This window comes from Apteryx mantelli, chromosome 1, assembly GCF_036417845.1.
Source record: "Apteryx mantelli isolate bAptMan1 chromosome 1, bAptMan1.hap1, whole genome shotgun sequence".
Lineage (NCBI taxonomy): Eukaryota > Metazoa > Chordata > Aves > Apterygiformes > Apterygidae > Apteryx > Apteryx mantelli.
The window spans coordinates 70,437,515-70,464,188 of NC_089978.1; the positions used below are offsets into that span (position 1 = coordinate 70,437,515).

At 37.0% G+C, this 26,674-nt stretch overlaps 1 protein-coding gene across 5 annotated transcripts in view; it reads right to left on the reverse strand.

Annotated features, from left to right (window-relative positions):
• Positions 1 to 26,674, reverse strand: part of REV1 (REV1 DNA directed polymerase) — a 62,667-nt gene that overhangs the window by 32,289 nt on the left and 3,704 nt on the right. For all 5 annotated transcript variants that reach the window (XM_067294615.1, XM_067294619.1, XM_067294610.1 and 2 more), the window contains exons 2-7: positions 15,454 to 15,520; positions 14,548 to 14,680; positions 12,517 to 12,685; positions 5,124 to 5,273; positions 2,346 to 3,055; positions 419 to 526 (exon numbers count right to left, since the gene is read on the reverse strand). In XM_067294615.1, the coding sequence (XP_067150716.1) occupies positions 419 to 526; positions 2,346 to 3,055; positions 5,124 to 5,273; positions 12,517 to 12,685; positions 14,548 to 14,680; positions 15,454 to 15,510 (1,327 nt within the window). In that variant the 5' untranslated portion in view covers positions 15,511 to 15,520. The remainder of the gene's footprint in view (positions 1 to 418; positions 527 to 2,345; positions 3,056 to 5,123; positions 5,274 to 12,516; positions 12,686 to 14,547; positions 14,681 to 15,453; positions 15,521 to 26,674) is intronic.

The window sequence follows — 26,674 nt, forward strand, 5'->3', positions numbered from 1 at the left end:
GAAAAAGATTAGAAAACCTCACTTTTTTTTTTTTTTTTTTTAAACACAGAGTGATCAAAAATCGCTTTTGGTACAACTATAATTTGATCTCCATTTCTAATGTGGTAGATTTAAGTTTCAATAAGATAGGTGCAGTGTCATACAGAATGGTTGCTCTGAAGTTTACTTCTCTGTTGTTACTTTGGACACTGAAAGGAAGACAGCAAAGAGAATTCCACATGCTTTTGGACTGTGAGACAGTGAGGAGGAATATGAAAGTTGTGTGGTCCTACTATTAGACAAAGATGCCAAGAGAAAAACTAACATGCAAAGTCCATTTGATAAGCGTGCAGGGTTTTTTTGTTTTGTTTTGTTTTGTTTTTTAATATACAGAGAAAGTCTCAAACCAGTAAACTGACATTTAAAACTGGATACTGACCTTTGAGATCTGGTCTATTTCGGATAGCTACAGACACAAAGAAGCAATCCATATCCACGTGCATTATACAGATCTGTGGCTTGGCCAAGCTCGAAAGAGACACATTACCTAGTATGAAGATACACCAATAGAAAACTTGAACCCTAATTCATGCATTTTGGTACTACTCACATTAGTCATCAAGGACTATCATGAAGTTTTTACCACCCTAAGTTACAAAGATTTTTATTTTTTCTCACCAAGAGGATACCACCATTCCCTAAATTTTCAGTGAAAAATCTACAGAAAAAACCATAAACAGTAGCCAAACAGCCTAAACAAGGCATCACACTTCAGTTTCTAATTTTTCTCATACTTAACACACTCTACCTTGCTATAACAGCTCCCCCCACCCCAAGTATATTATTGCATATAGTGGGAATTGGATCTTAACTGATTTTCATTTCAATCCTAACACTGAATCCATAACAGAAAGCTTCACAATTTTTGTTCGTATATCAGAACAGACTGTTCTAAAAGACAAAAAAGTTTAGCTGCACTGAAAGTTAACTTTGACTCTTCACACTGAATGAGTTTAAACCTTCTGTGCATTTGGACTTTGTCACTGCTGCATGTACACTGATGCAAACATCCAGCAAAGACGAGTGAGATAGCCACAGACTGAAAAAACCCATACTGCTAAAGTTCTAGTAATACTTTTGTGAAGTATGCTAGAAGTCCAAGTTTGTGCGTTTATGTTGCTGACCTACCAGAGAAGGCTATAGCTGAGGTAAAACCTTAATCTGAACAATGCATAACGTATGACAGTGAAAAAATACTTCAATATATCAATTGATTTGTTTTGCTTGACAACTGTGTTAACTGCTGAATAATCAGAAAAATGTTTCTTTTATTTTTAGTAATTTACCACCTGCATTCAAATAACTATACTATAAAAGACATTCATAAATCAAGCAACCAAGATAGTGCTTAAGAAGCTGCTACTTTTCAACTAAAACACAGTAATTAACTACATGAATTCTCTAGGTTAAATCAAAGGAAAAGTAAAATACATTAGCTTATACCATGTTTTGATGGTAGTTTATAAGCCAACATGTTTTATAACTAGGGTGTGCCAGGAAAAACACAAAAGCAGTTAATTTATTTCTTAAAACAGTAAATTTTTAGGATGTGGTAATTTGTCTTTGTGAGCCTATTTTCATATGATCACAAGTGATTACTTCTACAGCACAAGAGTCAGAATCCCTCTGGTCATGTACAGACAGCCTTTTAATTGAATAATACTGTAAATTCAGAGAAATTCTAAGATGCAAAATACTTAATCTATACTTGTAATACTATGGCTCTCATAAATTACACATATATTTTCACTTTGGCCCTTGATGGGCAATGTAATGACACAAACCACTTCTCTTCTGTCATAAGCCAAGTTCAGAAGGCATATGACACTGTTACCCATTTAAATACACCCAGAGGTATATGATATTCTTACTAACAAAAAAAATTTTGATTTTAGCTCATTTCCAAATGTTATTCATCTTTTAATTTTTCACACCGAACTATAAGCAGCAAGGTTTTTTTCTTCTGTTTCTGTTCTTAAGATTTTCACATGGCAATTACATTTAGACAGGTAACAGTAATTTTTTCCTCAGTCACTCCACATACCTTGGTAAAGTCAGGAAAATTTTTTTACAAGGAGAAATTGAATATAGACCAGAGTATCACATTAACCACAATTTAAGTTAAAAAAAAAAAAAGTAGTTAAACCTTTAGTTTTAGATGCATTAAAGTCACCAAGCTATTCCAGATAGCCTGATAGCCATGTGAACATTGAAAACTAATGTACTTAGTCTCAGTTAGACATTTAACATATGAACAAAGATATAAGACACCTTTTGAACATAAACTTTCTTAAACAAGTATCTACCTGTGTCAGTTTTAAATGTGGACCTGCCTGCTTTCCATTTTTTTAATTTTTCCCTTCCTGGAAAGACACCACTGTTTTTTCTTTGCAGGCTGTTGACAAACTCTGTCAATTCACACTTCCACGTTGCTATATGATGCAGCCTTGAACGTGAATAAAAGTCAGAAATAAAACTACAATCCGAAGGTTTGGACACAGGTGAGGAAGCTGCCTTGCTAGGAGTAGGTACAGAAGTGCTTTTTGTGCTTGAAGGCCCCTGAACAGTGGAGTGGTGAGCACCATTTATTTTAGTATTACTGTGCAAAGATGAAGATGAGGATGAATTACTCATAGTCCTATGTGGATTCCACGAAAAGTCTGCATTTTTGTTGCTTTGCTGCATCTGCTGCGTTGTGCAGTCTCTAAAGTCAACCATGCCTTTTTCAGTCTTCCCCTCCTCATGCACAGGGCTGGGAGAGAATCTACTTGCAACACTGTTGCTGGACGGTACCAAGCAATCCTGTGTCTTTAAGGCACTGGTAGAAATGTGCGTGTGTCCATTAAAAATGGCAGTGCTGTCTTTGTGAGGCTGAATCCCATTTTGTTTCCTTTCAGGAAGGATCTGCTCCAGCTCCATAAATCCAAAATTGTCACTTTCTTCTTCCTCTTCATTCCAGCTACTTATTCCATTGGGTGTGATCTCACTCTCTATCTCACACTTCTTAATATGATTTCTGAAACAGATATGATAATTTAATAGCTTTTCTTTTATAAAAAGGCACATTTACAAGTCATTTCAAGTGTTATGTTATTTATTTTGTTAACTGTTATCACGATATATTTGATTAGTTTTTAGGGTCTCAAGACAATTATTGCAAAGTTTGCGCTACATCCTCTCAATGTCACAAAACACTGTACAGCTGCACAAAAGTTTTCATGGATTTGCTGTAATATTAATATAATTCTACCAGGAATTTATGCAGAAGTGACCAAAATAATGCTTGCATTAGAAAAACTATTTCCATGGCTTTTAATTTGACCAGTGCTCTCCAATGGAAACACAGTAACTATTTATTTGTTAACAGAACTCTACTGCCATGGACAGCATGAGTACTGCAGCAAGCCATCAGAAAAGTCTTTTTTATCAAGGGATGTAATTTTCCACCTCTAGCTACAACAAAAATGATGAAAGTACACATAGAAAACTTATATTTTTTAGAACAGGATTTTGATTAGTGTGTTGGATTCATTTATCTTCTAAGGAAAAATCTGTTCAAACTCTATAAATTAAACATACCATCTTTCAACAAAAAAAAAAAATCAAACTACTTTTTGTATATTAAGTATGTAAAACAAAGTATTCTGCTATGAGTACACTGGCAATTTACATTTATTCTCATACTGTAAAGACAAAGCTTTTATTCAAAACATCAACTCTGTAACAACCCTTAAGTGGAATTAAAACAGAGTCTTCAAGAATTATGCATATTCTTTGTGTACTGTAAAAAACAACCACCCTCCAAACTCCCAAAGCAAGCAATTTAAGTACACCCACAAAAAGGAGGTGGGTAATAATTAGCAGACAAGTAAAACCAGAAAGCCAATTAACTGTGATAACAATTTAGTTAATATCACATTTATAAATTATATTAAATGTAACAATATTTTGGGAGAGCTACATGGTTGAAAGTGGTATCTCCAGAGGTACATACTTAGTATCAGTATAGGGCAAGCCTAAAATCCACGTATGTTAAAATAAGGAGGTGTTTTTGAAAGTGTGAATATTCTTCTCATTCAACCATACAATAATAATAGAAGGTAGTGGTGATTATATCATCTACTTAAAATATTGATAAGAAATATTGCTTAGCATATTCATTTTGTGGCACCAGTTTCATTTATTCACAAATATAGACAATCTCCCTCCTGTAGCAAAGCCTCCTCATTACTACACAGAACTGGGTTTTAAATACAGCAGCTGACTGTGGAAGAACAAGATCACCATTACAAATGAAAAACTAGCCAGTCTATGACAGTACCTTGTCTCTGAACAACAAACAATACCATGTGCTTCTGAAAAAGACACAAGAACCCTCTAAAGATTCACACACACACACACACACACACACACACACACAGAGTGCACATGCGTGCAAAAGCGAGAGCGTGCGAGAGCGAGAGCAGTCTGTCCAAATGGAAGGTTTCTTTTATCCTCCCAATTCCTTTACCAATTGGAGTTTCACTGGTACCCTCAATTCTATTCCCTTCTCAAGGTCTTTAAAAAAAAATTCTGTTGTAATCGGATTTTTTAAATCCATCTTCTCTCTTGAGCCTCACTTAAATCTTAGTGTTATCATACAAAAAGAATGCTGTGACTTTTTGTTTAAAGAAGCTAAACTAAGAACTGAAAAGCTAGCACACATTTACATTTACTTCTGGACACCTTTAGCAAAAGTAATCAAATTATACCAGCTTTCTGTTTTTAAAATAAAGACCTATTTTTCAGTGTCTAGTCAGAATCCTTTAATATTTGCAACAGACACTGTTACTTCCGCACAGACATGCTACATTCAGTGGGACTCCTAGGTCAGGTATCTAGTAAAATATGGTCCAAAGACTAGAGACAAGGTTTGGAGTCAAGATACAGTAGTTCTATCCTCAACTATATACTTTACATTTCAGTGCCTCAGAGTTTCCCTCTTATAACGGTGAAATCAATTGTAAGAACAGCACACAATTATAAACGCAAACACATTATGGATGAATGATTAGCATCTGCATTACAAGATTAGAAACACTTACACCCTGTTGAGATCTTTAGCTATATTGCTTGGACCTGGCACAGCATCTTCAGGTTTGCATATGGTATTAAAGTTGAGACCTTTTTGAACGCTTGACTGCTTGGTGTAAAGCTGATATGGAATGTGCGAGAGAAGACGTCCAGCTTCAATGCTGGAAACAGAAAGACAGGAAAAGAAACAGGTTAGCACTTAAGATACTTAAAAAAAACAACAACACCCCAAACCTTCTAAACTGAAAAATGTCCCACATACAATACACTTACTTTGGTCATTAGAGTTTGCTGTTCTGTTATACGTACAATCCTCCCACAACCCTCTTCCCACTACTAACTGGACTCAACTAGATAGTAATTTATAATGTCGTGACTGGAACTAACGAAGACATTTGCTCAGATGTGTTTGTCAGTCATCCACATCCATTTGTCTTCTCCAATTAACACACATAAAACCCCAAATATTTAATTTCAAAAACAAAACAAACAACACAATCAAAAAAATCTCATGAACGGTTCACGTTACTCTAACTGAACAATGCTGAGCAAATACATGTGTTCCAAGTAAATCTGGGCAGAAACTGAAAGAGGTCAGCTAGGATATGGTTCATTATTAAAGAGGAACGCCCACTTTTTCCATTCTAAAAGGATAATTACCCCTTCTTGTGAGAAAATCCACTGAAGAGAGCTAAAGAGAAGAAAGATTTCCAAACAGTCTTTCCATAAATATCTACCCTAACCATTCCAGTTCTGTCCTAAGTGTTGCACTGCACCTCCCTTCTTCTTTTACTTCTCCCAATGGAAAACTGCAATTATACTTCAATAACTGGTAAATTCCTTTGGGAAGTCATTGCTTTTGAAGCAGAATCCTCTCAAAAATACACCACTGTACGATTTCATCTCTCCACCCCAATGTCTGTTGCTGGTGGTAGAGATAACACCCTTCCCAGCTTATTCTCCACCTCTTATTCATGTACAACTTTCCACACTGAACACTCGGTCAGAGATGCTGAAGCTTCTTGTAGCACAGGAATCCTTTTCACATCAAAGGAGATTAACATTAGGTTCAGTTTTGAACATACAATTGATTCAAAATCTTACAGAGAATTTAGTTCAATGACAGATAAACTATTTTGCTGTTCCTCAACACCTGAACTCTTTCTCTTGGAGATGTGCTTTTTAACTAGCTCAGATCTGTACTACTGTCAAGAGAGCTGGACAGGGGAACCAAAGCCCCTATAACCTGCCCTGGTGCAATTAGAGAAGAATACAGTGGGAGATCACATTACCCAATTAGATAAATTAAAACCTAGTTAGCATATACATAGAGACCTGGTAAGGTTTCTATGGGAATGGAATAGTAAAAACAGCCCTAAAAATATATCAATTAAATACTGTTTGAGACATGAACATAAGGCATTCATAAAGGAACATCATTTACATTATACATTACCAAATAAAGTTAAAAATAACATGGTAAAGTTCCAGAACTTTCTTGTATGGAACACGATGATGCAGCAGCTAAACTTTTACAATGGCTGATTACAATGTTTCTCATATTACCATGTGAAATTGCATAACCACCCAGGTAATATCTCAAAATCATTAGACCGATTTCAAAGTCATCAGACAGAGCATTTAGGATCCTGTTCATGCTAAGATTTTAGCTACTGGAACAGCTCTATTGGTAGATCAATACACAGTTGGTTGATTTTTTTCAAACTATTAAGATGCAGCAACAACAGGAAACCCATTGTAGATGCATCTTTCAACACCTTTCCCCCTTCCACACATCCTAGATCACAGAACATAGAATCACAAAAAAGATGTGGTTGAAAAGGATCTCTGGAGGTCTCTCTAATCCAACACCTGCTCAAAGCAGGGCTAACTTTAAAGTTAGATCAGGTGCTCAGGGCTGCGTCCAGTCAAATTTTAAATATCTCCAAGGGTAATGCAAACCAGTGCGCCATTAGCCTTCATCTCCACAAGGGCACACTGTTGATTCATGGTCAACTTGTTGTCTGCTTGGACTTGGAAGTCCTTTTCTACAAAGCTGCCTTTTAGCCAGTCAGTCCCCAGCCTGTCCTACTGCACGGAGTTATTCTGTCCCAGGTGCAGGACTCCGCATTTGCCTTTGTTGTAATGTCATGAATTTCATGAGGTTTGTCATCCCATTCCTCCAGCTTATCAAGATCTCACCAAAGGACATCCCTGCCCTCCGCTGTATTAACTGTTCCCTTCTACTTGGCGTCATCTATAAACTTGCTGCAAGCGCTTTCCACTTCCTCACCCACGTCCATGCTGTTAATGAAGACATTAAACTGCATCAGCCTCAGTACTGACCCTTGAGGAAAGCCACTTGCAACAAGCTGACAGTTAGACTCTGAACTGTTGACCAACATAGTCCAAATCAGGCAAACAAGCCAGTTTTTCACCTAACAGTCCACTATCCAGTCTGTATCTCCCCAGTTTGGCTGAAAGAATACAGCAGGAAACTGTGCCAAAAGCTCTACTAAAGTCAAAGTAAATGGTAGCTACTGCTCCCCCATTGTCCAGAGAGCCATCACAGAAGGTAATCAGGCTGATCATGATTTGCCATTGATAAATTAATGCCAGCTCTTCCCTATCACCTTCCTGTCCTTCATGTGCCCAGATATGGCTTTCAGGAAGATTTGTTCCATAACCTTCAGTGACTGTGGTGAAGCTGACTGCACTGCAGTTCCCTGGATCCTCCTTTTTGCCTTTCTCACAGACAGGCACAACATTTGCCCTTTCCCAGTCCTCTGGGACCTCTGATTGCCATGAATCTGCAAAGATGACAGACAGTGGCCTAGCACTAACATCAGCCAGCTCCCTTGGATACATCCCATCTGGTCTTGTGTACGTAGTTTGCTTAACTGATCCTTAGCTTAAGCTTCCTATACCTTTAGTAGCACTTCTTTTCCCCAAACTCTGCTACTTGGAGGCAGGAAAGCAGACTTTGCTAGTAAAGACTGAAGAAAAGGCAGTATTGAGTACCTCAGCTTTTTCCATGTCCTTTGTCATCAGGTTGCCCTGAACATTCAGCAGCAAGTCAGTAGTATCCCTGGTCTTCCTTTTGCTTTTTTTCTTGCTATAAAAGCCTTCTTGTTCCCCTCCACATCATCTGCCAGTTTCAGCACTGAGCTTCAGCTCAGTGGGTAGATTCAATCTATCAAACGAATAGATTCAATCTATATGCTTCCTTTAACAGCATTTTTTACTATCTCTAAAACTTGCAAATTTATCACAAAAATTACCAGTTCCAGGCAACATATATCCAGTGGAACTAAGTCTGTGGGCTATTCTAAACAGGCTTCCCTGTAGTTTCTAGAATCTTCTTTATGTATTACAAAATCACACATATGACACTTACTTAACTTGCAATATGTTCTTAATATCTACAATGCTAAAAATTCCTCTAACCTCTCCTCCAGAAAAAAAATGTACCTATTACAGTATTTTTAATAGTTTAATAGTTAGAGAGGAATTATTTCATCTACTACCCAACTGAGTATTTGTAACTTCCACGTAAGCCACAAAAATCACAGAACAGCTAAGGCTGGAAGGGATCTCTGAGATCTTCGAGTCCAACGTCCCTGCTCAAAGTAGGATCAGCTAGAGCAGGTTGCTCAGGACCTTGTCCAGTTGGGTTTTGAATCTCTCCAAAGGTGGAGCCTCTACAACCTTGCTGGGTAACCTGTTCCAGTGTTTGACCACCCTCACTGCAGAAAAGTTTCTTCTTATGTTCAAATGGAATTTCTTGTATTTCACTTTGTGTCCATTGCCTCTTATCTGTCCACTGGATACTACTGAGAGGAGTCCGGCTCCATCTTCTTTACACCCTCCTATCAGGTATTTATACATATTGATAAGATCCTCCCGAGCCATCTTTGGCTAAAAGATCCTACAGGCTTACATGATTACAGAGATATTTTCATCACCTTGGCTCACGTGAACTATTTTGTAAATTTTACCAAAGCTAAATTTATTCTGTGACAATGGAACTCAATTCCCATTAATTCTTCTATTTGGAATGCTGCAAAACTCCAAATATTTTACTAATCAAACCAATTAAAGTTATCAAACTTCAGCTTGCTATCAATTTTCTCTTCCAATTAATTAAAAGATTATTTTTTCTGGTGCTGCATCATCTGTTCCCAGTGGAACAGATAGGAAGCTAACAACTCCTCCCTCCCTCCCTCCCCTGCAAACAACCCTCCCTCACACTTGAATGCACAGATACTTTGGTGATTTCAAACATTTAATTTCACCCGATAATTCATTAATACTAAAAATTACCTTTAGAGCAGCTATTTTAACATTTTTTATCTTGCTGGATTATTCCCTAACCCTGCAGATATTTTCTTTAGTGTTCACTCATCAGGGGCTTATGAAAACACAAGTACAGTGATTTTCCTAAAGTCTACATTATTTTTCCAAAATAATTACTGTTAGAATAACAAAGCATCTCTTCCAAAAGCTGTACTGGTTTCAGACTAGCAGCTTTTATTTATTCAAATGTTTTGCACTCTGAATTCACATCAGAAGCAGCAAATGAAGTGCAACTCACCACACTAATTTTTGGTATTTTCTTGGCAAATTATTTAAAAATATTTTCTTCATATTTGTGTTAGATTAATGCATATCTTTAAGAAGAACTTTCACTTAATCTAAAAAACAAAATAAAGAAACCACAACTTCCACTGGTAGCTCATTTTAGTGGTTAGTTAGCCTTGATCTTTGAAAGGCGATTTTATTATAAATGTAAAATAATACTTGTTAGAAGAACATTCAAATTTGAAAGCAAAGCTTCAAACCAGGTTATGCCAAAATTCAGATGACCTAAGTAACCTTAATTTGTCTCCTATTGCACATCGCAACCTTTCTAAACTATGTAAATATGTAGTATATTTTTCAAATAATACTTGCTCTGAATATAAAGCAAGAAAGGTACAGCAAGGAGATCTGCCTGCACTCCTGCTTCATTTGTTGCAGAAACAGAGAGGTATTAAAAAAAACACACAACAAGAAAGGGGAGTGCAGAAAAATGGTTTCTTAATTAAAGTAATCACACATTACTCTGCAAAATTGGATTTGGGGACCACTGTTACCACAGGACTATGTATACCTGTGTGATGCTAGTTAAATGAAAATTCTAGAGCTTTTTTGCACTTAATGACAGGACATGAGGTTTTATGAACATCTGACTTTAGACCATAATTCAGAACATTTGTAGTTCAGAATGTGCAAAGCTTTCAAAGCAGCAATAAACTTCAATGCATGCCTTATCATCCTTGTATGAGTAACTCTGAAAAATCCCTTCTTAAGTGTTTCATATGGCATACTCCAAATTACTGAAATTTCTGCTGTTTTACCTTAATCTCTTTTTGATGTTTCCCAATAAATAAATTAAAATAATAGCTATTATTGTGATAAGCATTATGATAAATTCATTAATCTTTGGGAAGCAGTCAGATGCTACAGTGATAAGTGCCAATAAAAAAGCTTGCATTAATTATTCATTCCATCTTCAGCAAAGAATTTGAGTCACAGACAGTAAATAATGCATAGGGTTGCAGAGAAAAGAAGAAAACAGGACACTGAATTAGCAATTTGCAACTTGAATAAAATCTTTTCTGTGCAGAGAACGTGGCACAGTGAAACAAGAAGACATGTGATCACATAATTAAGGACTGGATCATAATGTGCGCACAGAAAGAAACAAATTAAAGCTGCACAGGTAAACTTAAACTTTTCATTTTGCAAACTAGGATGACAGGACTGAAAATCTAACAACATTACTTCATTGACAATTTGTGACAGTAACATTTTAAGGCTGATTTTTAACCAAACTAAAAAAAAATAAAAATCCATCATACTGCACTAATAGGATGTGCACGTGACTATTCAACAAATTCGGAACCTCTAAATCCACTGCATAGATTTTCACAAACTTATCTACTGAGGATAACATCGTTTGGTATTCTATGTGCACAGGTACTACACAGTGATGGAGTATTTAATCAATGAGTGTTCTACAATAGTGTTGAGAGCCAGGGAAAAAATGGGGGTTCTTGTGAAATTAGCTTTTATTCAGGTTCTGACATAGATTGTGCTCTGGTGAGATAGTCAGATCCTGCTTCTTTGGGCCTAATCCCCATAAATCTGCCTATACTCAGTTCTTCTGACTTACTCTACAGTAGCATGGTCTAGAATGAGGAGGTGCAAAAGTTGCACACAAGCTATCATGACGAAAATTTTAGAAGATTTCACATATTAAGTTCTAGCAAGTCTCTACTGAATGTATACAAACTGATTTTTCCAACTTGGTTAAAATCACATGCAGTTTACACCAACTAAAATAACCACATCTTTGAAACAAATCACATCTACTGCCCATTTTCTAAGTACTTAAACACACAAGGTGAGGCCCTAAAAGTTTTTAAAAATAACATCTAAAATCTTTTTCAAATTGAAGAACCTATCATTTCTGGCCAAAATTCAAAAAGTCACCTTAAAGAAGATACATGATATGAAACATTTGAGTCCAAAAGGCTCAAATTCAGCAAAGTTGTATGCAAATGAAAACAGCATTTTACAAGTGCGTATGCAGAACAGTTCCTTGACCATTTCTGCTGGTCCTCTAGAAAAAGCCTGGTTAGGAACTGCATGCCACCGACAGTTATTCCCCAAACATGTTCCTGCCTGTCCTATTTCCCACAGGCCCCTAAGATGCAGGAAGATAGCTGCAAACCAGATTAATTGTTCTGAGCCTGGCTATCATCTTTTCCAAGGACCTGAGGACAACTCCAGTTGAACATATATATTTTACTGTGTAGACGAACCATAAGACAAATTCTTTGGAAGTAAAACTGTTAGTTCTCCTGCTCACAGAATTCTTTTTCCTTGGTTCATTTGTTTTATTAAAAGTCACAACATGATATATTTTAGATGGATTAATTTCAATTTTATGAAAATGCTTTTCAATTGACATTCTCTTTTATTTACATGAGATGAACTTATGCAAAGTACAAGGCAAGAGGTTAATTAAAAAACAATTAGCTGGTAGTTAATAAAGCATACTGAGATGAAGGCTGGTCCACTGACTGGGTATTAACGTGGCAATCAGCAGGTCAGTGTTCAGCTTCCCACTACGACTGAGACTTTCTGTATGATGTAAAGTTGTTTAAGGAACAATATTAAAAAAAAAAAAATACATTCTGTATGACAGTGGTATTTTTATTCAGCTGATGCAAGGATAGATTTATATGAAACCAAATCATAAACGCAAAATGCAACCTTTTATACAGCAGCTTTTCCAGATTTTTCTTCTTTTTTTCTAAAGGGAGAAATCTCCAAAAGCAGTGGGCCTAAACTTACCTTTCCATGATCCATTCTGGTCGAACTACTTTTTCTCCTTTCAGTTCTTTTATTTTGGCATTTGGAAGATTTGTGGCAATGATGTGCGTTGTTTTGGATCTGGAATAATACATATGGTATTGGCCTCCATGCAACATCATTAGCCTCCTTAATTCATCAGCTGAGGGATCTATAAAATTAAAAACAGAAATATTCCTGCTTTGTGTCAGCAAATACATTAACAACTACAGTTGAGAAATCAGATGCTATGAACCAAAAGAGTGCAAAATATTGTTTTTCTCCTTACAAGTTATTCGAAGACCAAATCAGAAATGCATTTCTGCAGAAATGTAGAAACCAGTGTTTCCAGAAAGACTTATTCAAAAAGCAAACATTTTACTAGTTATAGAGGAACTTTCCACAATATGTATGGAGGGAGGGGGAAAAAAACTCAATGGATTTTGTGCTAAACTGCTTTAAAAATCCCTTTACTGCAACATAACACAAAACCAAGTATTAGATTAAGTTACTTATCTTTTAATCACAGTTTGGGAGAGCAGTTTACACCCAGAAGTAATAGAAATGAATTAATATGAAAATGGTGTAGTGATAGCATAGAACTCCTACTCCACAATTTCTGACTTATATAACTCTTTCCTTACCTGGCTATTCTTGAAATATACAGGGAACAGAGAGTACCTTAAAACTAAGATCTCTTCTTATCCCCTCTGAACACCCCAGTACTTATTCACGTATTAAGACTTTTTTTCAATGATGTGAAAAAAAAAAGAGTATCTTGCAAGCAGTAAAAAAGTATAAGTTTTTGGAAAACCTTTGATGGCAGTGCCACACCGACACCAAAAGAGTTGGGTCAGAACAAACAACAAGTACAATGGCTTTAATAGTAAATTTGGCACAAGATACTAAAAAAGTTCATCAACACAGGAAGGGAGAGCAAATTTTTTTTTGGAGAGAACACAGTTATAATTCCTTTCAGTGGCCTACTGTCAACCCTTGAAATTGTTCTATCACTTGATTTTACATCTAACTTTCAACAGAAAATAACACACTTTCTGCTAAGTATGATCATTCCTATTCCAGCCTTGTGGACAACCATCTTATGGAGCATCACTTAGGAACCACTGCCTTGAAGAATATGCAAATGATAGATTTCTACCAGAGAAACTGTCCATATTAAGAAACTGATCTGCCTGTACTAACAGCTTAACATGTCCAGCTTAAACTTGTTCATTTTTTATATATGGCAGTTTCATCTTGTGCTCAAGTCAGCACTGTTCCAGGATGCCAAAGCACTTGTACACATCAGTTATGTAATAATCGCACCATTCCTGGCATAGGTCCCTGAAAAAACTTCCGGGATGTTTCAGAAAGTTTATTAAGTTGTTTTAAGGAACCCAGGAGAAATTCAAACATAAATATGGTAGATTAAACATCTTACTCCTCATAACATGCACTGTCAGTCTATAACAGGCAATGTATATCCATGTCTTTCCTCTTCTCTCTTCCTCCATCTACTACTAAGGCGTTGTCTCAACCATTACTTTATTGTGAGCAAGAAAATCCCAACATATCCACCCAAACATAAATTTAATGTAAACACTGCAAGTCCAAAGCAACCATCAAAAGTTCGGGAAATTAAAATTAGAATATTTGCAGGCATATGGGGAAAGTTAAAAGGAAGTAAAAACATTTCTATTACTGCACTGTCCCCCCAAGCTCCTAGGTTTCATTTCAAATAATATGATCAGTGAAGGCGGAAAAATTTACTGCTATTTCTAACAGTGACAATTCCTTTAAATAATTTAGTGAAGCAATATTTATTACTCAACCTAAATCTGATTTTATATTGAAAACTTTAATCATGAAATTTGTGAAAGAAACATATTATACAATATAATTTAACATACGCAGTAATTATGATGTATTTACTTAGTTGCAAACATACATATTTGATAGCCCTTTGCTCCACTGAGGATAATAGACAGATACTATAACAAAAAAGAACAGATTCTTTAAAAACAAAAACTTCACCTGTAAAGCCATTGACGTAGATAGCAACTCCACTAAAGATACTTGATGAATTTCCATCCCTCTGGTGCTGAACAGCTGAGTCTGACCGGAATTGATCGTCCAGTTTCTTAACCTTTGCAGACATGTACCCTCCCTAGTTTTTAAGTTAAAATATAAACAAAAAAGGAAACATGATGCTAGTCTCATTTTCTAATGTTCACAGATTGAAAGTGCTCGCTTACAAGAAGACTGAAATGTTAAGCAGCATTCTTTCAAATCAATTTTGGTTGATATGCAAAAGACAAATCCTTTTTTCCAAACAGAAAATAGCAGGTCTGCTGCCCTAAACTCTTATCTGTAAGATAACTGCGTCTTGTTGCCAATTTTTATTGCATCTCATTGCCAGGATTTATTTCATTTTTTTTTTTCTTACTGTATAAGTTACTAACAAAATGGGGAAAGATGCAAGTTTGGATGATAAACCAGAGTCTCACTGGCCCCAAAACAGTGCAAAGAATATTCATCAAGCTCCAAATATTTTCTGTTCTTACATATAGATAAGACACAGCAGTATCAGAAATACTTACATAAATTTGGTTCCTCGGTTATTTTTTTGTCCAACTACACAGAAATTCATCGAGACAACTACAAATAGTTTTTAAATTATTTAATTTAGTTTTTAAATGGTTGTTTAAAGCTACCCAAGGGTCTGCACATATTAATACTGCAACTTAGTGGATGTCTGTGAACTAACACTTCAAAAATTGGTAATTACAAAAATTATTTTTGAACAGAATTATGTTTTTCAAGTGAGGCAAAAGGATTAAATTTACAGCACACCTTAAGCATATTTTACAAAATTGCAACCCCTTTTTAACCATACTGCCATTTACCTTTTTTAAAAAAGCCACTTGGTTTTTAACGTACCCATATTCCCCAGCCATCGCCATCACCAGCCCGTTTCCTCCATCCACCCCGCCTCATACTGAAGCTTCTGCATAGGAAGAAAAACGCTGATCAGTTAGCTGTTTAGTAATATCATCACTAGCATTTCAACGATGCCTTAAGGGCCACCCACAGATCATCACAAAGATTACTGTTTTCAATGGGCATGTATTAAAATATGAGTTACACATTTAACCTAGAAACTAAAAATTGAAAAAAATCCCAGTTATTCAGTTTTGTACTAACTCATATTGTAGCTCCTGCTACATATCAAAACCACATATGCACATTTTGTTCTATTCACCCAGAATACAAAATGTCATTACAATGTTCAGTTTGCATTATGATTTATTAAATTCTTCCTGTTTAACATACATATCCTACAAAAAAGAATGATAAAAAGTTTTTAAACAGTTGCCACCATTCAGGCAAAATATTGTCCAAATGAGGAGCAATTTGTTCTCTCCTATCTGATACTCTCTACATGGTTGAATGCAGGCTAGAACTTCCTGGTACTAGAAACTGGATTGATTATACCAAAGGATTTATAGCTAATCACGGAAGGTCCAAATATTTGTTGCTTCAAATACAATAAATTACATAAAAGCAAAAAAAAAAAAAAAAAAAAAAAAAAAAAAGCCATTTTGTTCAGTGAAAAGCCAGTTGCTTAAATGATCTAATATGATCTACTTCTAGCTTTTTAAATAAATAAATAAATAAATAAGTCCAACAAGGCAAATCAGTTTGTCTTTATGCAAGATGCTTATCCCTGGACTGTGAACTGTACACAGCAGTGTCCCCAGATGAGCCGTTAATGGGCTAGAACAGAACTGATGGAGAGAAAAAGTGTCCAACTGTTCACTGCACTCAAGTGATCCACATTAACTATAGCTGTTGTAACACTGAACCTAAAATATTGATTAATGGTGTAGGCTGATCAGGACGCCACTGCCTGGTATATTACATCTCTCACTTTCTCCTCTAACTATTCCCCTAAATAAAAACACTGTTTTGTCTCTTAGAGCTCTTAAAGTGTGAGGACAGGAATAGGACCTTTTACACTCTGAAACTAACAGAAAGAAAAGTTGGGCCCCTTACTTTTATTAAATATTTAATTTCTATTCCTTTATCCTCCATAAAAATGCACTAAACTACAGTTTATATGTAAAAGAAAGTCAAATAAATTTTTTACCTCCTCTTCTGCTTTTGAGAAGATACCTATTCTCTGGACTATCCATAGTATTGCCCAGTAAGAGCACAGAAGCTTTACCCTCCTGCCTACATGGAAGTACATATAACTGTGGATTGAGGTGATAACCTATTTTGGTCACTTATCTATCCAGGCCTCAATTTATGCTGCACTGCTCTGCAGACTGCCTCATTTATCATAGTAAAATTTTGCCGCCCCTGAACCTGGCTGAAAGCTTAATTCCATCTTTTGTCTCTTATTAAACCCCTGCTGTTCTAGAGCTACAAAGCAGGTATACTCTGAAATACAGTTAATTCACCCTGGATTGCAGGCAAGTCTGATTGCAGAACAAGAGATAGCTGCAGGAAGGTTTCACAAATACGGTGAGATTTATGGACTATTGCAAATATGCCACATTAGGCAACCACAGAATTATAGAGTTGAAGCGGGTATGACTAACTTGAAAAGACAAACTTCAGAAGTATTTTTCAGGATCTCTGCAAATATAGAAAGATCATGATGAACTTGGTTCATTTCTTCTTATATTTGCTGTAATCTGATACATAACCTACACACATGTGTATGATTACAAAGATTAATCATATGTCAAGGAGATGAGCTCTACACTAAAAACGAAGCAATGCAACTTCCCCCCCTCCCCTGCCAATATGTTATATTGGTCTCTGGGTAAGAAATACAGGTACCTAGACAGAATGTCTCCAAAACATTGGGTTTTCTGAAAATAATGTTTAGTGGTTTGGATTCTGTCCAATAGAATAACACAGAACTGTTAAGGAGAAGTGAGAAGAATGGAAGGACATGAGTTGGATGACCACATGAAATCTAATTTTTTCTGTGGAGAACAGTACATACTAGAAATGGCTAGAAAAATACAAATTTTCTGTATGAAGCAAATCTATCAACTAAACACAAGTTGTAATTCAAATGTATCACTTCTGGCTGAGGAGTTTTTGGAGAAAACAGAAAAGTCTAAGTTCAATCAAATAAAGCACTTATTCATTAAAACATCTTGTAGTCTTTTTAGACATCATAGGTAACAGTGTATGAGCCCATGAGAGACACTTCGTTTTTAACTATTGACTATTCTCACTCCTTCTTAATAAAGGACGAAAAATCTATCAAAAAGAAACTCTTACCAAAAAGGGAAAAAAAGCAAAAAAACCCCCTCAAGACTACATGAAACTCATCACAGCAACATCAGTCTCACAAAGTTGTTCCTCATTCTTCTCCTTAAGTTCTTGAGGAGATAGGATTTGATAAGTAATTATCTCTGATCCCTACACAAATAGCCTCTTTATCTAAAAAACGCTCTTATCATGAAGAGGAATGCAGTCAAGAACAGTCTTGTATTCTGATCTCCTCATGATGGGTATTTAAAATTTGTTTGAAGACATCTTTCCAGTATCAGTAAGGTAGAAACTAAAATATTCAATGCCTGATAAACTGAAGAACTGCCTTCGTGAGAGACAACTTTTCTGAAACCTTGAAAAACCTTTAATTTCTCTTTGGGAAACTGGGAGGTGAGGAAGAAAGACTTCCATTCTGAAAGCTATTAGAAGAAAACACCACAACCAGTGGGGTCAGTCAAAATCAGAACAATGCCTGTGGGCTTAGTTTGATTAGAACTACAAATCAGAAAAAAAGAATACTTTAGGTTAATGTGTTGAAAACACGACACATCTATTGCTCAGAAGTTGTCTTCCTAGAAGCCAGAAAACCAGAGAAGCTACACTGTAATGCCTACTTCCAACATCTGATTATGATTTACCATTTTCTTGGCAGATGTGATTTTTGACTCAGGCAGTCCACCTGAACTCTAAACACACAAGTTAGGAACACGGTATTTCAATGATTACTAGATGCCTCTGGCTCATCTCTTGAGAGTCACAGATTATTTTCCTAATGCTGATATGAAAACTTGGAGACTAATACCTCCCTTTATAGTTCCAGGAACTGAATGATGAGCCAAGGTTTCTGGACTTAGGAGACTCCCCGCTGCTAAAGACTTGTGCTTACAATGCAAATTTTTCCTTGAAAAATCAAGATACTCTCTATAGCAGCCTTTCTGAAGCCTAAGGAACAAAGGAGTGTGAGAACCATCCTGCACAGGACATATTAAATAAGAAAAAAGGCAAAGCAAGATATAAAGAATGTTCACTGGTGCATGCAGGGATGACATAATGCTCACAGAATCACAGAATCGCTGAGGTTGGAAGGAACCTCTGGAGATCATCTAGTCCAACCCCCCTCCTCAAGCAGGGTCACCTACAGCACATTGCACAGGATCATGTCCAGGCAGGTTTTGAATATCTCCAGAGAAGGAGACTCCAAAACCTCTCTGGGCAACCTGTTCCAGTGCTCTGTCACCCTCACAGTGAAGAAGTTTTTCCTCATGTTCAGATGGAAGTGTCTGTGTTTCAGTTTGTGCCCGTTGCCTCGCGTCCTGTCGCTGGGCACCACTGAAAAGAGTCTGGCTCCATCCTCTTGACACCCTCCCTTAAGATACTTGTACACATTGATAAGATCTCCTCTCAGCCTTCTCTTCTCTTCTCCAGGCTAAACAGGCCCAGCTCTCTCAGCCTTTCCTCCTAAGAGAGATTCTCCAGTCCCCTAATCATCTTTGTAGCCCTTTGCTGGACTTGCTCCAGCAGTGCCACATCCCTCTTGTACTGGGGAGCCCAGAACTGGACACAGTACTCCAGATGTGGCCTCAGCAGGGCTGAGGAGAGGGGGAGGATCACCTCCCTCGACCTGCTGGCAACACTCTTCCTGATGCACCCCAGGATACCATTGGCCTTCTTGGCCACAAGGGCACATTGCTGCCTCATGCTTAACTTGGTGTCCACCAGCACTCCCAGGTCCTTCTCTGCAGAGCTGCTTTGTCTATAGGAATCAAGATGAAGGGATGAGTAACAGAAACACTTTGTAAAGACCTCTGGAAGTAGGAGAGGAAATCAAGACAGAGGACTTAAACACTGATCATGAGCAGGCCAATTTCAAAGAAGACTTAATTTTTTTTATGTTTATAGTATCTAACTTGTTCCAGAAGAGTCATCTTGGCTTCTCACAAATCCAAGAGTACAAATACTTGGTGACTCAGTGAAAGGGAACCACCATAATTACTAGTTTTCAGGGCATCTCTACAGTCCAAAGCAAGGACAAACTGTAAAGTGACTCCTGGCCCAGAGAAAAGCATTTTAAATAAAACTGAAATGCCTATACTCTGGGCCTGTGAACACAAAGAAGTCTTCAGCAAACTAAAAAACTCACCTGATGCTGCACAAAAGCCTCTAAAAGTAGGAATGATATTCAGCACATTCCTATGAATAGAATCCAACTTTTCAGTGCAAGAGGAAAAATCCTTCAAGAAAAAAAAAAGTCAAAATAAGAACTGCTGTGATCAAAATGAACATAATTTGGCTCTGCACCTCTTTCCAGATCATACACAAATTGCAAAATCTTACTGTTCTACAAAGTAGAGTTCTTCAACTAGTGATTAAAGTCCAATTTTTTATTGGGAGATCCTTGTTCCAAACCAAAGGTAGAAGAGAAACCAAGAATTTTGATGCTCGATACATGACCACTAGCTCATAGAACCCTACAGCTCTACTCACAGAGCCCACTAGGAAAAGATATGTAATACCTCTTTGTGGACTGCTTCATGGGCCTAACATTATACTTCCCAATCATAATAAGAGTAAGTGGTTGTGGAAAGACTGCTAATCAAACCCTGCTGATCATGTAATGGAATGAAATGTTATATCCATATTCTATGAACTCTATAAGCATATATGTGTGTATACAAGAGTTGCACAGCACTGAGACTTTAGTTTGCAAAATACAGATGTGAATGTGCATGTTAAGTTACTATTTATTTCAATCTCATCTGTGTCATATACAACCTGATTCATGAAAGTTATTTCCTTAAAATACTCTAAAATCAGCATGGTACAGTTGTAAGATAGCTCACTTTCCATTATCTGAGATAGTTATTTCCATTATCTGGGGTAGTTATTATTCCCAGTCAGTACCAGTCCTGCCCAAAATTGAGTTGTCTTTGCTATACTCTTAAGCACTCCCTTTTGCAGGTACATGACGCAGAGACATTTCTGCTGCCTCTTCATGCGGTCAATTTGAATTTGGCATAATTTATATGCTCTGGCTCTGCACCACAGGAAAGCAGATGAACTATTTCCAAAGACAATCTGAGGCTGCCCTATGACTCAACAAATAACTCTGCCAGACTTGTGTCTAAATACATGGCACAAGTAACTTTTAATCTAGATAAATCAATAACAGGTAACCCGAGATTTGAGTTTAAGTGTAAAATAGAGTTACAGATATTTTGCTTTTTTGTCCAGAGTGAACACCCTGTCAAAGTCCTTTAATGCAAAAGAACTTGATTTAGTTAACTTACTTCAAACACCACACGCCTTATTCTTGACGGTGTAACTTTAATGCTTGCAGAAGTATGGATATCTCAGGCCACTGCTAATGAATATCAGAATCTTTTGCTTGAACCCCAGATTGAATCCATCCCAGCTCAGCAGGGCTTAAAAGTTGTTTCCATCAAATGGGTATTCTGTGGCCTTTTTGAGTTTCATGCATCTACATTCCAGCTCCCACATCAAACTCACCACTCTGCTTGGCACTAGACTGCAAGCTCTTTGAGGAAAGAACTGTTTTACGTGTTTACGCATTTCTCAGCACAACACAGTCCCATTCTTGCTGAGTCCTCTGGAAAAGAGCTGCTGCTACAGGGTCTAAAACTGTGTTTTCTACAATACATTTGTAAATTCAGAATCCAGAAAAAGAACTTAAAAAATAAATAAAAGATAATTCAGAAGTTTAAGATACCATATTTTAAATCCTCGTGATTCTAAGCACTTTAGATCTGACAATACTGTTCCATATTAAAAATAAACTAATTAGTATGTTGCAAAGCAACTGAATTTTTTTCAAGGAGGGAAATAAACTCTCAGGGTGAAGTTTCACAAGATGGTCTAGTCAACTTGATGGCTGACTGCCACCAGAAGGGATGGTTCTGCTCTTCAACCTCTGCTGGCCTTACATGCTCTACATGCCCCCACTCAATCTCTACATTAGCTCTGCACTCATACGACCCCTGTGATCATGCTAGTATGATGTGCCAATTCAGCTCCCTAAACCAGAAGAAAAATGATACATTTTTTCAGGGTTAGTTTCCTGCCAGTTCAGTGACCTGAACTGGCTCACACACGGGTCAGACAAGGCCAAGGCAGACAGGCAAACAAACAAACAAAAAAAAAACAACCCCCCCTCCCCCCAACAACAAAGTGAGCTGTTAAGATTATCTCAGTCATTTCCAGAAATTCACTTTTAGGGCACAGCTATAACCAACTAACTACAGTGTTAATTCAGATGAGGATTTGCAATGAGCTAGCTGCTCTTCACTATCTACCCATGCTTATGTTGTTCTCCCCAGTAAACAAAAGGCTGCACAACATTCAAAGCAAGAGGCTACCTCGTGTTTACCACACAGTAAGAGTTTTCAAAAAAAGTTATGACAGAGCACCTGAGAAGGGATAAGCCTGCTCTCCTTCTTAATCCACATGTGCACATAATCACCTCTAACTACAAGCACCTGTTTCTAAATGGTCAGCCAGCAAGTTCCTCGCAATTTGACCTTTGATGATATTTTAAAGTAAGGTAAATTAAACTGGCTGAAAAAAATTTGAAGAATATCTTTTCCACAAACCACCCAGCCCCTCTCCCCTCCCACAAGTAAGCCTAACAGTGTAAGTTAGCAAAGAACAATCATGAAAATCTTAGGCAAATTAAGTAATGGACACAAACTAGTAGTGAGTATGAGAAATTTAGAATAATATTTTTCAAAAATATGAACATCCATAGCATTTGTTAGAAAGGTGAAATACCACCTAACCCATATAAAGCATGGAAAAAACCCAAGTCCTTCAGAATCAACTCTTTATGTGTAAATAACTACTCTAAAACTGTGTTCCACGCATACTTTCATTTGAGCTCGACAGCAAAGAAATGATATTCTGACCTTCAGTTCAATTACTCCTCCAGAAGACTACACAAAAACTCTGCGCTAAATTATTTCAGTTTCCAAACTGAAAATTTCTGCAACCCAATATGGTCTTTATTTCAGATCAGTTTATTTTAACATCAAAACCTAAACACTTTGTATACAAAAGTAACAACCAAAAAGGATACATTTATTGTTTTAGCTAATCATCTTAATGACCGAGAGCAGTTGTTTAGCAATTAACCACTTACATCAGAGCTATACAGGACAAGAATGTTTAAACCTTTTCACAATAGACTTAGAAACTGGGACAGATGATTATTTTAATTGTCACAACTTAAGGAACCATGAGCACGGGTAAAGAAAAAAGCAGAGGACCTGCTGCCCTAAAGTAAGATGGTGCCTCACAGTACAATCTGCATTAGCTTTGAGCAGCGTTTTCAACAAGATGCTCTTTTGCTTTTATACATGGCATTCGAGATGGTTAGTTCTTTGAAAAATAGCAAGCCAGATTCAATTTGAGACCAACTGTCAATGTTTCATTCCCCTCTAGGAATAACACTCAGTAGCAGCTACAGTCCATTTAGAGCTTGTCACAAGCAGTGGTTTAACTTAGTTGATTTTAATTTCTGCTCACAGAGGACTCTGGCTTCACTTTCAACATTTGTGTATTGTTTGGTAATATTTGTCCCCCTTTGGAGTTCTTCCGTGATGAGTGGCTTTTTCTCATGATTTTTTTTGATACATTTAACCATGTAGCTCAATTAACTTTTTAGTTCAAATATCATCTCCTTGATATAAGTGTTCTTATTGCCACAAAACACTGGCAGATTTCAGCAACTGCCTTCATTATTTCTCTTATGTATTTAAATTCTTTTGGGACTTCAACCTGAAGAGGACGTAGCACACTCACAGTGTCTATGTCAGCTTCTGAGTTTCTAGATTCAGGAATAAAATCCATTAACTCAAATCAGGATAAGAAATGTAACTTGCGGAATTATGAATCTCAATAACGAGCATACTGAATGGTTTGTAAATCAAACAAAAAGAAAATCTCTTTCTCTCTCGGACTTAAGTCAGCATCTGAAACAATAAGAGATGAATATGCAAGATGGGTGTTCTTCCTTCAAGCCCCTATGTTTAGATGTCTACAGTGTTTGAGGGCAGAGAACTGTGTTACTCTTTTCTTTGAAAAAGAGGAGCAGGATGTTAATTTTTTAATTCATTTGTTTAAATCAACAGAACTCGCTTAGGAAGTGAAAACCTGGGTTTGTACACTCCTCAGACTGACAACAATCCAGTCCCACAACTCACATCTTACAGGAAAAGCCTATTTTGAGGTTTAGGTCAAACAGTCCGCAGGTTGTACAACCAATAGTTAGCATAAGTGACCCCTCCATCCAAATGAGAAGAGTTGCTGCTACTGAATGATTTATGACTCACTAACCACAACTGAAGGAAATCAGGTGGAGCCAAGGGAGTGTTCCTAGAAAGATGAAAAACTTTACAGGGCAGGAAAAGTGGATAAGTGGAGGTATAACCATTCTCAAAGAAAGAACTGGAAAAGTTTCAAGAGGTGACCAAAACAAAGAATCTGTAAACGTTCTGAATTTGTGAACACTGAATTTAGAGGAACTGTGTTGGCAAAAATCTCTGACACATACCATCTCCAGGTTCACCAGACTCCCTAGGCATCAGGCCAGCAGACTGGTGAAATCTTGTAAACAGGTACTAAACAATTTTGCTTGGTTTTACATATTTGTTTGCAGTGTCTGTATACACATATATGTACACAAGCACACAACAAATTCATCTGTTTGAGGACAGACTGTCTTTGTCTATTGCTGACCACCTGACTGCCCACCACCCAGATTAATCACTTTGGCAATACAGAATGGCATAGAAACAGATCTGCTCTCTGGCCAATGTTCTAACTCATGTAATGAGAAGGTATCACTCTTTCCTGTACAACTTATTTTTTCGTAGAAGTGTCCAGGGCAGCTGTGCTTTACGTTGAACTCAAGGTTACCACTGTACACTGAGCAGATGCTGAGCCAGCCAGGCTCTTCGGTGAAAAAGAGAGGCAAGACATCCACTTTGCAAATCTGAAGTGGTAGCTCACGTCAGGTATTAGGGATGATCCTCTCTCCATTCACATAAGGGCAGCACTAAAAACATAGCACTAAAAACACAGCAGCAAAACTCTAGGAACTTAAGTAACTTTATTAGTAAAAGTACTGATGACTACAGATTCAACATCTAAATAGGTGGATTTTCTTTGCATGGAGCTTTTGAATGATGTTTCTCAATTTCAACTGACATTGCATAATCAGGTTCCCAAATGCTCTTCTGGATTTGCCTTTGAAACTCTCAGAGCAGCAAAATCTTTTTTGAAGTAAAATCTTCACAAGGTATGGCTTCTTTGCTTAGCCTTAAAGTTTTAAGTTTCTACTCTAGTTTTTCTACATCTTTCCTCAGTCCATGGACATTACTTTTATCATCCACTCAGACCAACAAGACTAGCAGGAATCAGATGAAACTAGTAAGCAGTGAGATCAAAACAAATAGAAATATTTTTTTCATATAATGCTTAGTTTATTTGTGGATCCTCTGACACAGGACACCATGGGCATTAGAAGTCTATACTGGCTCAATAGATGACAGGAATAAAAAGTCATTAAAGCTTTTTAAATAAAAAGGTAATGAACTATAGGAGCTGAGTTATTATAAAAGGAAAGTATCTCCTTATGCTTGTTTCGTTACTGTTACCTTGGTAGACATTATTAGCAACTTCTAGAGACAGTACAGGGTTAGGTAAACTTTTGATCTGACCCAATATATTCTGAAGTTCCCTCCTAGATTCAGCTGAAAGTGATAGTCAGAGTTAGAGCACTATGTTCCTATATTTTCCCGGGAAAGTTTTCTTTGGAGAAAACAAAAGCACTCTAATTCTTTAAGATTCCTAAGCAAAACTCAAATCTGAATCACATTCTTGGTCTGAAGTGGTTTTAAGTTGGTATTTTAAGCACCTTAGACAAGGAAAAAAAGAACAGTGTTACACTGCTACTTAGTGGAGAAAGATGGATACAAAAAGGTCACAGAGCAAAAATGGACTTCCCCAGGCAAACGCGATGCTTGTAGAACTTAATAGGTTAAAATACAACATAAAAAATAACAGTAATCATTATGGAGGGGCAACACTTATCACTTCAAATTCCTGATCAGCCAGAAATTAGAATGAAAAATGGTATTTCCTCCCACCTGCTAGCACTGTTTTATCTGAGGATTCTTGGAATTGCTTACCAAATAATCAATTTCAGCATGGAAATCTAGGAAATAGTGACCATAAAGCCACTTTTTCCAGTCTCATCAGGCTGAATTTTCCCAATGCTCTAATGTTTCTTGAAAATAACAGGTAGTGTCTCAGAAAGCAGAAACTATCCTTTCAGTACAGACCATTATTTCACTTCTTTAGTTTAGTTGGGAGTTACATTCAAAAGCACAGTATGGTAAAATACATTTACTTACTCCACCTGGTAAAATGCATTATTACCTTATATGTCAAAGGGTCATAGAATTTCCTGCATGTTAAGAATTACTAGCAGTTTCATGACTTCCTTTAAACACCAACTCCTGGGTTTCCAAGAAGACCTAAGTGAAGTACTACCATTTGTCTGATACGCTTACCCCTTGCTCCCTCGACTTACAGCTGATCTAAGCCACCTCGAAAAGATGAAGTCATGAACGTGGCGGACAGAACTTTATTTTACTTTGGAGATTCGCAGACAACTAGAAGCTGACCAAAAAAGTTAGTAACAGTCCTCATGACCCTGTCAAAAACATTGCATACCTCTTCCTGCCAACCTTACTCTTGCCAAGACTGTCAGTCTCTAAGTTGATACAGAAAAACCCTAGAGCAGATCTCAGCCCTACTTTGTGCAGTTTCGGCACTGCTTTCAAGC